Genomic DNA, 16,933 nt, shown 5'->3' with positions numbered 1-16,933 from the left:
ACAGTAAAAACTCGTAACTTATTTCCTCCTGAAAAGAATAAGGCAACCAATGGCAAAAGAAATTTCTTTCTAATATTGATAATAATAAACAGAACATTTTTACCTGTATGTATAAGCTTATGTCTTTCCAGATTTCCTATACTGTTAAAAATCCTTCCACAGATTTCACATGGGTGGATGTATCTGAAACCAAAGAGACAAAAACTGACATTCTTTTCTTGAGACAGAGGTGCCTTTCAGGCATTTCTGTCAGTAACTGTATTTCATTTGGTAAAACTGATTACTACAAAAGTTCCTTGAAACAAACGCATTTTTAAAATGAGCCTTAAGAAACCCGTAAGTTCACTGGAAGCTTGGAGTGCTCTGGCATTGCTATATCCTCAAATCATAGTTTTTAGAAAACATTTACCAAAAGCATAGATTTATACTTTACAAAGCCCAAACTGGGAGGCCGTTCACTAATCACCTGTGTGAAGTCAATTGTTAGTGATATATATTTCAAGCTTTTAATAAACATTTTAACACCCATCATACAGTTTCAGATATTTTGGTACAGCCCAATTCTCCAAAAGTATCAGGTGGCAGAACCACTGTATCTTCAAAAAAGATAGCTCCTTGTATCAGTCCAACATATCCTCTTACTTTTGCACATTAGGATCGGGCAGGTTCTCCCGATGAATGACCATGTGGGCATGGTAAGTAGCCTTCAAGGCAAAACGTCGATTACAAATGCTACAGCCATAGCCTTTCTCCTTGTGCACGTCCATGATGTGCTTCAGGTACTCCTTCCCTCTGCCAAAAGTCAACTGTGGAAGGAACCAATAGTGAATGAAAAGGGAAGAAAGCCCTCAGGAACAGCAATGATCTAGTAACACATTACCAGGATCTTGAGTCAGAGCTAGGAGATATAAATAGCCCACATATCACTAGATGAAAAATCTGTGAAAGTTGGTTTTAGGTCTGAAGCTCTTTGGCTATTACAAGCACATTGCTGCGGGACATCAGTTAACTCATTTGGAAAACTAGCTTGAGATGGTACCTCTGCTTCTTACACTGCACATGTTGAAGACCTCCAACTATTTGTGCACCGAGGAACAGCCTTGAAAAGAACCACGTCTAACCTCTGCTAGCTGTCAAAGTAAGGGTGCTACAGAGAAAACGTCTTCTGGAAAAAATGTCTTCTGGGCTCTAGGGACACAGTAAGCCCTAGTCTGCATAATAAGCTTTGACACTAGCTCCCAAAGAGTTGGTATTTCCAGGTGTTGCAGGGCAGTGATTCTAGCGCAGCTCCTGGAAGTGCTACAACTATGAGAGACAGGTGCTCCACTACTTTGCTCCCTGGGCGAATTAACCCTGCAAAGTGCTGTAATGACGTGATCTTTTGCTCCAATTTTGGAACTAGTCGAGGCATTTCTGACAGCACTGCATAGCTTGGCAAAGGTGGACTTTGGGATGGGGGGAAAAAGAAAAAAAAAAAAAAGAAAAAAAAGATAAGAGATCAGAAGGGATAATTCACTAAGACTCATTTGTATGTTGTTCTCCCTTAGGAATGTGTGAATAGCTATTTTCGGGCAAAAAGAGCCCCTCCATCTCATTACAGTTAACACTCATTTTTCACAGCTGTTGCCTTACACAACTGTTTACTTCACAAACACTTAAAGCACTAAAAAGCCCCCAAAAAACAGCTTCCAAAAAGAACTTTCTAATTTGAATGGCACAATTTGCCTCATTTGGAAGCACACAATTTTACATAGTTCATGTACCCGTTGAGTGTCAGGAGCTAAAATTACCACATTGAAAGAAAACACGTGATTAACTGCTGTGATACCACATCTTCTTATGCTTACTACCACAAGCTTAAAATCAGTTTGCACTTAAAACCAGCTCACAGATTAGAACAGAAAACTGAAATATTATTATTGCCATGTCTTTAAAATGGAGCACTTTCACCACATTAAGTGTAGACTGAAATAAGCTCTGATTTCCAGGGGCCAAGCCAGTGCCTCAATTACCAACATTCCCCTGTCTATACATCAGTTTGGCCAGTTTTGCTCTTCTCACTGATTCCTTCTGCATCCCACGCCCCAGCAGAGCATCCTTGCCCAGTAGGGTACAGAATCCAGACAGGCCTTAAAGACGCCATTCTTCCCCATCACTTCTTTACAAAGTGGCAAAAGACTAGCAGTAAGAGATTTAAAGAGTATTCCCCTCTCATCTGACAACTAAGTATGTTCCAGTAGTAGTTCTAATGCCATTCTGTTAGTATGTAGAGTAGGCCAAGAATAAGCAGTCACACTGAACGTAAGCAGCAATCTTAATTTCCCAAACTGGATAACCACTAGAGAAGCATCTGATCTCATAAAAATTAATCAATTTGTGGACTGTATCATTCAGAAGTGCTATAACAAATTTAATTTGCACATAATTAAAAGGTAGTATAAGTTTCTAAATACTCCTTTATTGTTTTTGTCCTCCAATTTTGCTTGCTTGCTTGCTTGCTTCCTTGCACACAGATAAGCATATGTACGTGTAGGTCTCTTTTTAAGTATTAGCATTCACCTTACAGACCACCTAACATCCTATGGAACAGCATCACTTCATAGATTAACAGTAGCAAGCACTGCAGAAGAGAGCAGACCTATGGACTCGCCTTCTCTTTGTGAACCCTTAAGGTTATTTAAAATTCTGAATAATTTATTGACATCTCCACTCCATCCCAGACCCCCCATCCCAAAACAAGTTAATTTGGAAGTATTTAAAGCTACCTGGCACCTTTTGCAGCTATACTTGTGAGGTTCAGAATCTGCACTTTCATCGGAGTTGTCATCGTTCTCCTCTGATGAGATTCCAATTTTACCAATGAACTCTTCTCTCTGGTGATCATCCATCAGTGCTATGTCCTGTGTAGAGTGCAAAAGAATATTCTGTTTTAATAAATTAAACATTTATTTCAAAAGGTAACACCTAGTTGTCAGCTTTTGTTGACATATAGACTGCCTTGCATTAAGAATTGCTGTAACATTTAGAATATCCTCCTGCTCCATTCAATTCAGGTAAACAAAGTTCCTCTGTCCATGACAAATCAAGGAGCAACTGTTTATCTAAACAGGTAATACTCATTTTTTTGAGTATAAAAGGAACTTTAATGCAAACACACACTTCACTGGTGCAGTATTACATCCATATAAGCATCTTTATGAGCACCACTGAGTTAAACAACCCCTTTACAATAAATTCAGTGTTAACCTAATTACATCAAAATAATCTGTGTCTAATTCAGTGCTATTAATAGTTGGTTTTTTTTGTCATTTGGAACATTTTGATAAAGCCAGGTGGGGAACTCAACACACAGGCAGTTATGCTGGCATACACAAGAGAACTACAATCACTGGAGTGGGAAAGGCAGAAACAATTAGTTTTCTTGTTTGAATTTTTTTTCATGCAAAGAGAGGGTAAGACAGTAAACCCTCAGCCCAACCAAAGTATTGCTGGAACAATACATCTGTCTGCAACCTTCCTGTTAAATTATTCTCTTTCCTTTAAACTGAGCAACGACTGTGATTCACCCAAGGTCACTGAGGTGTTCTTTCCATAATGCTGGGAACAGTGTTCTGCAGAGGTAGCTGAAATAACTTCACATATGCTAGTCCACATACTCTGTAGCAATCCAGCTATGGAAAAACAGAGCCATGGGTAAATCAGAGCACAACCCATGTCAGGCTGCTCTAGGAACATCACTGCTTATTAATGGCTGCTATGTACCACACCTTTTCTAATAAATAAATACCTTAAAATGGACATGAATATGATCTCTCAACACATCCACCCTGAAAAATTTCCGTCCACAGATTTCACAGGTATATTTCTTGTCTCCATGTGTTAGAAGGTGTTTGTTCATATTGCTCCTACATGAAAACACCTAAAATAAAAGGAAGGAAGGTATGGAACATATTTACTGTCCTATTTTATTCATTCTGGCCAGAAAGATGTAGAAGCTCCTGTTAAGCAGCCAGCAGACTACCTCAGAAACTGCAGGCACAGCAAAATATAGGTATACAGTTGTAAAGAGCTGACTGAAATTGGCTGTTCATCAGAGGTAGACTTCCAAAAAAGCTACAGCAAAATTATATAGGCTAGATTTAGAAATACTTAAATCTTTTGAATCACGAATGTTGCATCTATCTGCAAAAGGACACATCCACAAAATCTACCTCCATTGATAAGTAACATATTCAAAGTATTAAAAACAAAGGTCTATATACCAACTTAAGAGTTGCATGAGTACATCTTGTGCCATGAACCATTAAACATTTATAAAACCAATAGTTAAACCCACAATCTTCATACTTGTGATAACAGCAACTTCAGATTGTAAGCATTTAACACCCAAACACAGCAGTGCCGTGACTACACCATGAATTAACTTTGATTTCTAATAGAAACTGAATTCACACAGTCAATTCCGATTGTTTACATTCTGGTAGAAAAATTTCACTCTAAGTAGCATAAGCCATGAGATTTCACAGACAGACAGACAAAGTGGCCATGTTACACTCTATATTGTGCTACACATCATGAAAAAGAGTCTGATCTGAACCCCAGTTTTGTTCTTATTTTTAGCTTAACAGCTCCCTGGGCTTGGATATAAAATGGAGCTATGGCAGTTTGCAGAGTAAAGACTTGGCTGGGCAACAGGGTTCACTGGTAAGTGAACGGTGGCCTGCCCAAGTTGCCAGGCAATCCGACTTGGCACGTACCTCAGTGTATGTCATTTACTTCAACCTTTTAGCAGTCTGTGTACTTACTCAGATAGGTTGCTACTGTGTTTTATTACACAGGTGGTAACTTGTTATGCCATGGTAGCTCGTTTGGAAGTGCTGGGTTGAGGTGCACCATACCCCTGTCTGACCTTGGAGCTTCACACACTAGCAAAGCCACCTACCTTCCCGCACACGGGGCATCCCGAAGGCTCCTTCTTGTAGCGAACCATGTTTTCCGTGCTGTGCTCAAAGTCTTCTCTTTTCACACGTCTCACCCCTTATCAGAATAGTCCCCATCAAAAAAACAAAACAAAAAAAATAAACCATGGTTTTCCACTCCAATCTGTATGCCCTCTCAGGTGAATACTGTAAAGAAGAGTGAAATACTGGGAAGATCCTCAATGCAGAATTCAATTTCTAACAAAAGGATAAATTCTAAATTAAAATGGTGTCTGAAGAATATAAAAACAGTCTGCCAAACTGATGCATTATGGTTTACTGGTTATTACACCAATTGTAAAGTGTCTCAAAACAGCCATTTATTGTCAACACCTAGAAACTGCCTTGGCACTTGGATCAGGTATCTGGGCCAGAAATTCCCCCTTGCAGTCTCTAATGAGACAAGCAACCACCAAGCATCACCTTTAATGCTCAAAGAGGATTTCCAACCTCTTTATCTGCTGCTTTCAGGAGGGCAGACAGCTACTCCTGTTCTGTGACAGCTAAACATGAACCACCTTGCCATTGTCGTTCAACCTCTTGTCCTCCAGTTCACGACACAAAGGCCTGAACCTCAAGAGCGGACAGTGTCAAACGGCTACTCCCAAAGCACCAAATCAGACAATCTGGCCTTGGGTTTTATCACCTAGATCACCAGAGGCATTTTAATACATATTTCAGCCATCTGCCATCACCCAAGTTTTTCCAGAGTCTTTGAGTAGCTATAGCATCCTTAGATGTTTGAGATTTTGAACAGTAAACTCTTATTTTCATACATGCTCAAGATTTTGAAAAAGAATTTCATATAGCATCCCATTTATACTATATTTATACAGCAGTCACTTTCCGTTGTACATTGCAAGTTAATTCTCTGCATTGCAAGTTAATTCTCTGCCTTCAAATTTCCAAGTTACCACTTTAAAAAAAAAAAAAACCAACAAAAAAACAAAGAACAAAATTCAAGGAGAGAAAAAGATATAATTTAATGATCTAGTCTAATCTACTGCATAATAAGCCAAGCAACTTTCACATGACTGTTAGTAGCACTGGATCCAATCAAGTGAGGCTGAAAGAAAAAGGTACGTGCACTTCTGGAAAGTTTTTCTTAGAATCAGACAACTCCCTTCCAGGATCCATTACTATTATTTTTTTTACAAGCCAAATTTTGCTGAAACTTGCTACTCTAAAGCAAGTTAACTGACAAAAAAATGACATCTACCATCCAGAGGAAGTAATGCGCAATCACTTCCTTAACCTTCTCACCTCTACTGCTGTTTTACTAGCATTAATTAAGTTGATCCACAGTATGCTTACCTTCCAAGTGTCGTCTTTGATGGTCTAGCATGACATCCTTCCGGTAGAACATCTTATTGCAGATTTCACATGCAAACTTCTTATCCCCATGCTTTTTCTTGTGTTTTGAAAGATTACTGTTTGTAGAAAAGAATCTGAAACACATCTCACACTGGAATGTCTTGTCATCTGTAAGCAAGAGAAACCATACAGCTCTTTACAGGTGAAAGCACGTTTTGTATGTTTGTGAGACAGATAGTTCTTTTGTTAGAATTGAATTTTAACATATAAACTGTCATGACATGAACTGAGGAGGGAAATGCAAAAGCACCTGTTTCACTTCAAAATTTTTTTCAAAGGCAATAAAAAAATGTGATCCTAACCTGAACACAGAATCTAGCATTGTGACTTCCTCACATGGGCTGTTTCCATTGTGGTCTAGCATACATTGAAATTATGTTTGGAGTAGATTCTGTTGTTTCCAGTTTTAATGTTGGTAAAATCACTACACATTCAGCAACACAGCATCACATGAACTGCTATGTCTAAGCACCAGAAAACTTTGCTAGCACTGGCTCCTAATACCAGCCAGTTCAGAATACTCCAGAAGAAAGTATAAAATCTTAAAAAGACACCGTTACATGACAAGCAGCCTATGGGGAATTTGCTTTGTATTCAGTAGTTGAGACTTCTCTTAGAGCACGAAAGCATGGTCCTGTAGATGGAATCTGCCGGTGCGGAAGCAATCACAAAGAATGAACAGTTTGGTGCCTTGAAGAGCAGAGCAAAAACTGCTGCTCCTTTTGGTCAACTGGGAGAGAAAATGAGCTGCTGCCCTTGAATAAACAGAATACTGAGGGGTTACTTGGCATCACTTGCCACTTGTCATAAGGTTGAAGTTTTATACATGCTGTACCTTCTGAAAGGAAATGAGAAAACCTACTTTGAATGGTGCTGTAAGAGGCAGAATCACCCAGGTGATTCTGGACTAAGAGTTCTCATGGGTCCATAAAAATAACCAGGATATCATTTGCTAAGCGTAAGACTCGGCATAAATAATAAGTAACCACAAGGGGTGGCTATGGGAGAAAAAGACAGGCTCTAGTGATATGAAGAAAAAAATCTGTAGAGACTACTGGAAGTATACAGAAAGCATGAGAATGCAGAAGAAAACTGTAATCCCAGAAAACTACAAACTATTGATAGTTCTGGCTCCCTTTCCAGTTCCTCTGTTTCAGAGAAATGAAGTGAAACCTGGTTTCAGGAAAGAAAACTAAACAGAGAAGGTGACAGGGTATCTGTGAACATACAAATGAAATACCAGTGAGGATATGAGACAGGTGCGCAGGAGATACTAAAAAAAGCAGTACATAGTAGACGTGTTGCTCTGCAGATTATTTGTTAGACTTTTCTTATCACAAAAAGTTTTATTGAGGGAAGAGAAGCAGGTTGCTTGTTGTGATGATGACAATAATCTAAATTCCTGCTTCCTTTCTGTCATTACTATGCTGAGATGTATTTGTGGACATCTCTCAAAGCAGAGTCGAGGTGCCAGAGGAATCTGAACAGTTAGCCAGTCTCACCTGTCCTGCAGTTATGGAATTCCAATGCACTCTCTATCCGGAAGGCTTTTTCACATGTGGTGCACTTGTATCTGTACTCACTGTCAACCTGAGGATTGCAAACAGTAAGTGTTTAAGCAGGGAAAAGCCAAGTCACGTCTGACAGAGAAATTCTAAATCTCAACTACTTTTTCTGCTGTCTTTTCCATTTTTTTTTCCTTCAACAGGATATTTAAATACTCACTGATGCAAAATTCCGATGATATATCATCCTGCCATGTTCCTACATCTAAGCTCGCTCTCTATACAAAAAGTAGACCATGCACCTGTGTGCATGTAACAGTCTTTCTGATAACCTCTCATCTAACACAGAGACAGAATTTTTGAGAAGCAAGATACGATCTTTCTCATTCTCCCGCTCCAGAACGGATGCCAGCAATCTGAAAGCTTAGCACCTTGATGTCAAGCAGCAAGGGAAATATTCACTGATAAGGCCCCACCACAGGCATGCTTAATATTTATATGGCAGTCACATTCGGAAGGCCCTCATGAACCGGAATGTTGCTACTACTGTAAGCACTGTAGGTTTAAACAGGTATACACAGCCCTTACTGACACAGCCTTTACCCGAAGAGTTCACACATTAAATGACACTACAGGTGGGAATAAATGAAACAGGACAAGTGAACAAGACTGGAACAATCCTATTTAGTACCATAAACTGAAGTCAGATCTCACCTCTAGATCGTGCAGCTCCAGCTAACTCCAGCTTGCCTTGCTGTAACTGATGCCTGAAAACAACTTTCTATAGAAATTCAGACACAAAAGAGGACTTGTGTGCTCAAAAGCGTGTCCACAATTTGCAAATTCATCAACTGTTCTAATAGAAGATATTACCTCTCCCTGCCAGTCTTGTCTCACTTATACACATGGATATGTGCTCAAATATAACGGACCCAAGCTCCCCAGCCAGCAGCTGGACGCTCACGGTACATTTTCACCTAATCTCAGAAAGAGCCCGCTAGTCATTTCCACTCACTTCATTCCTGCTGTGCTTGTATGAAACGTGCTGCTTCAAGCTCTCTTTACGGCTGAACAGCTTTGCACATTCCTCACATTTAAATAGTTTGTCACCTGAGGGGATCAATCAAGATAAAAAAAAAGAAGTCAGCAATTGATAATAATCAACTCCATGCACACAGGGGAAACAAAGCACAAGCAACTGCAAACAAACAGGCTAGTGATGAGAAGCTTTAGTAATTCAGGAGAACCAACTAGTGGACTTTAACCTTTTCCAACAATTTTGACAACAATTTTGCTTGGTTCCCCCACCCTTTTTTAGTGCGTATTTTTCACAGAATCCTTAGAAGTAGGTCACAGACCCCTGGAACTGCATCTCACAAGCTAAAAAGCACTCAGCTGACATTTACACAGCAATGTTACCCATGTGCCTGTGAAGGTGAGGGACTATACATATGCATATATCTAAAGAGAAGAACAGTTTTGGAAAAAACATCACATCCTCACTCCCGTTTAAAACATGTATCTAAATTAAACTTATAAATACTCTAATTTCAACTTTCAAGTATTATCTTCTCATGCTCTGGTCTGCAAAACTAAAAGAGTTCCCTAGAGAGAGTTTAAGAAAAAAGCACAAAAGAAGAAGGAGTTCTATTAAAATTATGTATCCCATTATCTAAGGATAGCCTAGCTCCTTTTCTCAAAGGTGAAACCACCAAGAGACAAAAATCAATATGCACACAAGGCAAAAATCAAACCTACCATGAGAACGGATGTGCCTGCTGAGGTTGCTGCTGTTCTGGAAAATCTTACTGCAGATACTGCATTGATAGACTCGCTTGTGCTCCCCAAGTTGTTTTATAAGCTTGCGCCGTATACCATGTCTACCGGAGAGAATTATACTTCTTTTGATGGACATGGCAGCTTGATGAGCAAACCTAATGGATTAGAGAAAGAAAGGCAGGGACTGAAAGGTATCCCACAGCTGGCAAAAGCTAGAGGAGTGTTATGCTCAGCTTCTGGCAGGAAAGGGGGGGCTGGAGTTTCCTCATTGCCCAGGCACCCTCCTGGCTACCCCCTGGAAGCAGCAGATTCAGAACGCGTGGCTAACTTCAAATTATCTTTGCCCAGCACAACAAGAAAAAAAAGCAGCAGCCACCAACCTCAGAGATTCTCTTTGCAGACCCCTCAGAGGAATATAAAGGATGTGTTCTGCTTATCCTCTGAAAACATTAGCACCATTCCAGCTCAGAAAGCTTAGCAGTTCGCATGCAAAAGGTGCATATATGAGAGCAGCAGGGGGCCAAGAAGTGGTACTGTTCTATTTCCCAGCACAACCACCCCTTGGAATGCATTTTTAATGGCTCTGTGTCGACCAAGGACTTCAATATATAGCCTTACCAGCTAATTTAGAGAAATCAAGTACTTTGTTATACAAAAAAGAATTCAAAAAGCCAATTTTACCAAGACAAAAAGACATAAAAGAGTCTAAATTAATCAAATTACATTTAAGAGTCTCCCTGAGGTTCTGTTATACTAAAGTTTTCCCTCCCACTGCTCTAAATCTGAAGTATCATATGCACAAATCAACATGAAGTCATTCAAGAGTTAAGATGACAAGCAAGACTGAATAATAACGGTTCGCGTAATTTTTTTAGCAAAAATCTCTTTGCCTGTTTTACCACCAGTATTCAACAGGAGTAATATTTCACCTGTAGCTGCAGGAGGCTTTTGGAATCACACTGAATAGAGCAGTAACATGATGGAAAATGAAATTCTCATGGTATGCTTCTAAATTCTACCACAAATATCTCACCATCTGTGCACCATCCTCCAGTGCACAAGCCATCTTTGTGGCACTCAAAGTCAGATCTTACAGCAGCAGTATCACACAATTTTATACTAACAAAACAGAGCATCTGTGGGCTCAGAAGCTGAGCAGAGCTGTTACATGCTACATAATCTTAATTAAGCCTAAGAGGAAATTCTGCATCCCAGAGCACTTACTTTGTCACTGAACTGATGCTATTTGTGGTGCTAGGCATCTTTCCTAAAACCAGGTCCATAATCCTCTCTTCTGCATCTGAGGGCAGGGCTGTCTCTTCTGGTGGAACTTCAGTTACAATTTCAGCTACATTTTCCGCTGCAAACATACCACAAAAATACAGTGTTAATTTGGATAGCTAGAAAACCTCAAATGCAGGAATTTGCTTTTGTAATGAGATATGGCACTGAATGTACTATTTGTCCATGACAAATAACAGATTGCAAATAAGTAGGTAGCACTCACAAGATAAAGTGGCTGCTGAATGAGTAACATGTAGCCAACATCTCCTATAGAAATGTAATTTCTTACCTTTCCAACCTATTACTAAGGGGTCAGTTGAATATGCATCATGAAATTTCCTACTAGAACTTCCCTTAAAGGAAGGTAAGGCCCTGAAAAAGGCCCCTTTCAGGAATAAGCTTTAAGGTAGAGAGAGGAAGTTATCTCCTTTTGAGAGGGAGGATGCTTCCTCTTCTGTTCCTTCTTGCCGAAAGCTAAGCAGGTTTCTCATAACCAGTATCCTGTGTTTCTCTGGGCTTCTCTATTACTAAAACTGTCACAGGATAACGCAGGTAATCCAAGTGTAGGTGCTGCAGTGTTTAGTGTAGACAAGGACCTCAGACATAATTAACAAAGTTTGTAAATCGTCTGCTTTAGTGATCTAACTAAAAATCTCCATCCTGCCTCTGTACTGTTTTTTAGGCCTTTCCGAGACGGCATCGATACAGACATATGAGGGGACAGATGTTTAGCATTTTCTTAAATTTTGTTTTACCTTCAGAATCTTTCTCTTCAATAATGACAACAGGTGTTTCTACTTTAGTTGTTTTGGGCTTTCTTCCCCGCCTGGCCTTCCTCCTTGAGTCTGTACCGGCACTAGCTGCATCACAAATCACTGGCTGATCCACAGGGAGAACCTCCGCTGCTTTCTCTGCAACAGCCTCATTTTGGCTGGTTTGGGGGGCACCCTTAGCTTGCTCCAGGTGACTCAGCAAATGCTCTGAGTGGATGGGAAAAAACAAGAGAGTAAGGAAGAAAGAAACTGTCATGAAATACTCAAAGTGATAGATCCAGCTGAAGCCTATCTATCAGGTCAACCTGACTTAGCAGAGACTCACTTCAAATTATTTCAAAAGCAGTCACAATACCTTCTTAAATAGAAGCATGCAGTCTATTAAAGATGGAAGCCATTACTCACAAGGACTGAAATTCTAAGAGATCTGTTACATATCACTGGAAAAAGGTTGTGCCCCCGATAATGGCTACATTTTTCCAAATGCCCAAGTTATTTAGCAGCCTGAATCCCCTTTTCAAAAATGATTCAGTCAGTCAGAGCTCTTAAATATTTTAAGTTCCTTTGAAAAATGCGTGAAATAGCTGCAAATGAAATGCAGGAGAAAAATTTATTTCATTACCTATACTAAATCAGTGCCACAAATACCAGACAGACAATACCACTAAATATAAGCTGACATCACTGATCTTATACACTGCTCATGCAGTTTGCCATCCCTGGTATTCCCAACATGCACATTATCTTCTGGACAACAGTTTTATTTCTTCTAGATTCAACATCACAGTTGTTTGCCCAGAGACTGACCACAGTCATATAAAAAATACTTCCTGATTTAGCTTCCCCACTACACTTGTTTCTTAAAGGAACACAAAAATTAAAACCTTTATCGCACTGCATCACGGATGGGGCATGGTTTCATGGTGTCCTGCTCTGGAAGACCAGAATTCTCCTGGTGCTTCTCAGTACTCTCTCATGAATTTCTAGCACTTCTTACCTGTCAGCAGCTGAGGCTCCAGGAAAGCAGATGAACATACTTTACATGTCCACTGGCTGGACTCTGCTTCTGTGGCTCCACTGCCTTCTGGAGTGTTCACTAAAACACAAGAAGAAATACTCAAAAGCTCTGAAAATGAGAAGGTGGTAAATCTCTGTAGCTTCATTTATCTTGCAATAACTCCCCAGGTATCACAAGTTATGATTTAAGCAGCAAGAGGCCCACAGTGCCAGCTGGGACCACCTGAGGATTTTCTAAACATGAACACTTGAAACATCAGAAAAGATACTAAATGATGCCAGGAAAGAATATGAGTGCTCGTGTAAAAGTCTTGAGGGTCCTTTTATCACTTTCTAAAGAACTGTGATTATCAAAGGCACAATATAAAACAGTTTTTAGCACCTTTAAGACCAGGGTTACTAGTCCTCTTCTGGGTCTGCTGAGAACAGAAGCAGGAGAAGCCTCCTTGCTCTCTGTGAAGAGCATAGCAGAGTAAGAACATTTGGATTATTGGAAATCAGGCTGAGGTTTTGAGCAGTTTCATTAATTAGACACCCTATGAAACCACCATATTAATGTTTTAATTAACATATCAGCTCATGCCAGGTAAAGGAAATAAAGAAGAAATTAGGGGGAAACGGAAATATGAAAATAGGAAAATGGTTATTGTCTTTAGGTCCTTGGATGACATATCTGAATTTGTCGAGAGGACCTGATAAACCTGGACTGGTTCAGAGATTTTTTTGGTACACACAAAGCTCAATATTCCACAGCCTGCAAGACCACCCAGAGGAGGAAGATGACACTGAAACTAGGTTAAGTGAATGGCAGCACAGGAGATTCAAACTGTACCGCAGCTTCTGCCACAGACTGCCTGTACAATTGTTAGCAAGCCAGTTAATCTCTCTGCTTGAGGACCCTATCTGTAATGAGATGATAAACTTACTTCCTCCTTTTCATTGTTATCTCTTAAACCAAAATGAAAGATTCTCCGAGGCAGAGGTTGTTCCCTGCTACTACTTACATTTAGTGTTCGGTACTACAGAGGTGTGTGGTAAATAAATGCCTAGACAATTCAGTAACAGAAATTCCTTCTTCACAAGCTATATAAAGAAGTTCTTATTTTGAGAGCCCTGTCTGGGAGGCCAAAACCAGCAAACCTAAACCCCAAGATTCTGCATAATGTTAAAAAAAAAGTCAGACTGGTAAGCAACATAAGCAACACATAAGCTACTGTATATGTCTCATGAAGTTGCAGACTAGTAAAACTGAAAAAGCACTATGTGTAAAACTGAAGTCTGTCTTGCAAAATTGTCCCTTGTTCTGCACTTCCCTTGTTCCTGAGCTGCCTCAAGCAGTGAACCTATAAACCCTGGTTGTGCACTGGTCTGCCAAGAAGAGTTAGGCCCTGTTTAGGTTCCCACTCCTTCAGGCTTCCAGGGTGGCTGCAGGGCAACCCAGTTTACTTGGAAGTACAGACCTCTCAATTGACAACAGCTTTGTATAATTTGAGGCAAACAGCCATAATCAAAAGAGGCATATTTGGTTTTTGGAACACCAAAACAATACATTAGTGGGAACACTTTAGGGTTCCCAAAGTATAATAGGCAGCATTTTGTTTCTGTTGAAGTTGGACTTTCACACAGTAGGATGAAGGACATAGGAGGCGTTGTTCAAATTCTTCATATTTTTTTTCCCCCTGGAAAAATCAAAGATCTCAAACTGCAAGACAACTCCCCAGTCAACGTGACACTTTAGCTGTGGCAATATCCAAGTTAAACAAATGGATCTTCTGATTAATTGCTCTGCAAACATCTGCAGCTACTCTCTTCCTCCTGACTACTTTTAGTATTAGTAAGCAAAATCTAGCAAAGTAACTTTTTCAAAGAACAGACCCAGAATGGTTTTCTCTTGATTGTGATCTTCATACTACATACTCCAAGTTTCCTTTTAGATATGGCAATTATTGTTCAGTGGGCTCTTGATTTCATTGTTACACTTATCAGAAATTACAGGGTGGGGGGCATTGCTTCATAATTGACCTTGGGGACAAAGCTCCTATGACACCACTAGTTATTTCCTGAGTCATATGTTCCTTGTCAAGATCACCTGTATTGCTTATTAAGTTTATCTAAATTTGAGTTCCTGTAATCAAGTACAGTCTGAACTCTAATAGGCTGCTGGTATTATTGTAATTTGGAGACAGCCAATGTTCTTGTCATTTCCAAACAGCACTGTTCTCATGCTCACTTACAGACTCATATTTTCTTCTAGAACCTGATAATTTGAACTACTAGATTTTGCAAAGAGTCCAAAGATTTTCTTCAAAATTGCCCCCACCTCAACCCTAATTACCTCCAAAGTCAGAAGCAGTTGTGCTTTTCATGAAAATCATCCGCCTAAACGTTTATCGGCCCCTCTGTCTTTTTTCAAACTGCATATGTATTTTAAGCACCATGCTCATGAAAATAAAAATCCAGACTTTCAAATCCTCTCTAAGTTAGTATTTGCTGAAAGTTATATAACTATAGTATCCACATAGGAGTGGTAAACCTAACAGCTCTTTAGATCCATATCTGTTCTCTATCTCCCTTAAAAATAATGTAATTTTGCATACTTGCTGGATCAGCTGCTGGTATGTTGGATTTCTTCATTTTTTTATGGGGGAAGACAGCAGACGAGGGTTTTGAAGAGATTTTGTTCCCCTCTTTATCAGATTCCATTACTACCAAGCACACATCTGTGAAGAGTAAAAACAGTTCTTTTACTTTCCAGACCCTTTCATTCTCTTGTAGGACATTCTTATGCCTGCATCTCATATAATGTGCCTTTTGTATTCTGGAGTGTATAGTGAATGTGCTGAAAAGAGAAAGCAGGACATACCTAAACAATATTCTTAAATACCCATATGCACACAAAAATACATCAACAGGTAAAACTAAAGATGAAAAAGATGAAACCTCTCAGTTAATACCAAATGGAAACATCTTAGAATTCAGAAACCTGTTAACCACAACGATTCAGCTGTAGCACTTAAGACTCTGTTTACCATCAAGATCAGCCATAAAGCATGCTGATGGCAATGGCCTCTCCCCAAGCCATTTGTCACCCCAAATTATACACAGCGTAGCAGTAATACCGTTTGGGGACTAGTCCAAACTTAAGAGCAGAAATGAAGTGCCCTTGCAATGCTAAATGATGACACCTTTTCACTGCAGAAATGCAAACGCAGAAAAGAGGAAAGAAAGACTTCTGGCAATTCTAATTCAGATTCTAAAAAATCTGCTGCCTAGCTTTGCCAATGCACAAGCAAATATGTTGAATGGCAGTTCGTTCTTGAGCTTATCTTGTTCTAGTACGTCCCCTGTAAGGCTGCATAAGATAAAAGTAATTTTTTAGAACCGTATAATAGTTCTGAGCCAAATGGAAACATTTTCACTTCAATTGAAATAGAATAGCTTCTTTAGCAAACCTGCATATACATTTAGACTTAAACTGATACTTGTGTTCCTTGGCTCTTTTACCCAGGAACGTTTTTGATGCAACCACCAGTTCTTTAGTTAAGAACCATTTATCCAGTTTGTTCACTATAAAGAGGATTAATCAACTAGGCCATCCATTTCCAAAAACTCAGATCACGATGAAGAATCTATGCCTTCTTCTTGCAGGGCAACCATGTGTGCAGCTTAGCCTGACTCTAAAGGCTAACAAATTCAGAGTCAGAGCCTATTTGATAAACAGCACTGTCAACTGTAACGGTAGGGGACTATCAGTCCCTACCAGGACTGGGCCCTTAGGAAGGAAAAAAGGCCCCCACACATACCATTGGCAACACTAGTGACCTGCTTCAGCATTGGCTTTTCCATTTTTTTGGCGTAAAAAGCTGCATACCACACTCGCAGCTCAGTTCCTGGTGGGATGTCCCGGGAGGTGGTGAAGTAAATATCATTGTCCTGCTGGAAGGCAGTTAAGTTTTGATGCTCATATTCAGTGGCTGGTCGCACCATCATCATCCAGTTGCAATCATCTTCATTTGAGGTGTCAAAATACACCACAGGCCCATCTTTCTGGAACACCTGCCAAGCAAAATATGCATATAATAAAACCCTAAGAAAATATTAAAAGTTAAGAAGAACTTTTACTTTCTGCTTTTGCAATGGCTTCCATTCAGTGTACAGCAGAGACAAAGCAAACCTCAACACCCGCATTAAGCATGTTTCATGTTATCAGTCACATCTTCAG

General features: G+C 39.7%; 1 protein-coding gene across 4 annotated transcripts in view; it reads right to left on the bottom strand.

Moving 5' to 3' along the window:
• PRDM15 (PR/SET domain 15) overlaps positions 1 to 16,933 on the bottom strand; it is a 38,390-nt gene that overhangs the window by 6,952 nt on the left and 14,505 nt on the right. For 2 of the 4 annotated variants that reach the window (XM_082053930.1, XM_082053931.1), the window contains exons 5-18: positions 16,515 to 16,767; positions 15,309 to 15,431; positions 12,692 to 12,790; positions 11,677 to 11,901; positions 10,862 to 10,997; positions 9,617 to 9,792; positions 8,874 to 8,968; positions 7,856 to 7,943; positions 6,294 to 6,461; positions 4,943 to 5,037; positions 3,788 to 3,919; positions 2,766 to 2,900; positions 643 to 806; positions 104 to 183 (exon numbers count right to left, since the gene is read on the bottom strand). In XM_082053930.1, coding sequence (XP_081910056.1) covers positions 104 to 183; positions 643 to 806; positions 2,766 to 2,900; positions 3,788 to 3,919; positions 4,943 to 5,037; positions 6,294 to 6,461; positions 7,856 to 7,943; positions 8,874 to 8,968; positions 9,617 to 9,792; positions 10,862 to 10,997; positions 11,677 to 11,901; positions 12,692 to 12,790; positions 15,309 to 15,431; positions 16,515 to 16,767 — 1,969 coding nt within the window. Of the gene's footprint in view, positions 1 to 103; positions 184 to 642; positions 807 to 2,765; positions 2,901 to 3,787; positions 3,920 to 4,942; positions 5,038 to 6,293; positions 6,462 to 7,855; positions 7,944 to 8,873; positions 8,969 to 9,616; positions 9,793 to 10,861; positions 10,998 to 11,676; positions 11,902 to 12,691; positions 12,791 to 15,308; positions 15,432 to 16,514; positions 16,768 to 16,933 lie in introns of those variants that run through there. The other 2 variants (XM_082053933.1, XM_082053932.1) reach the window with 2 other exon arrangements.

This window comes from Streptopelia decaocto (assembly GCF_964273445.1).
Source record: "Streptopelia decaocto genome assembly, chromosome: 1".
In the NCBI taxonomy this organism is placed as follows: Eukaryota; Metazoa; Chordata; class Aves; order Columbiformes; family Columbidae; genus Streptopelia; species Streptopelia decaocto.
This window is presented reverse-complemented; position numbering and strand designations above follow the sequence as displayed.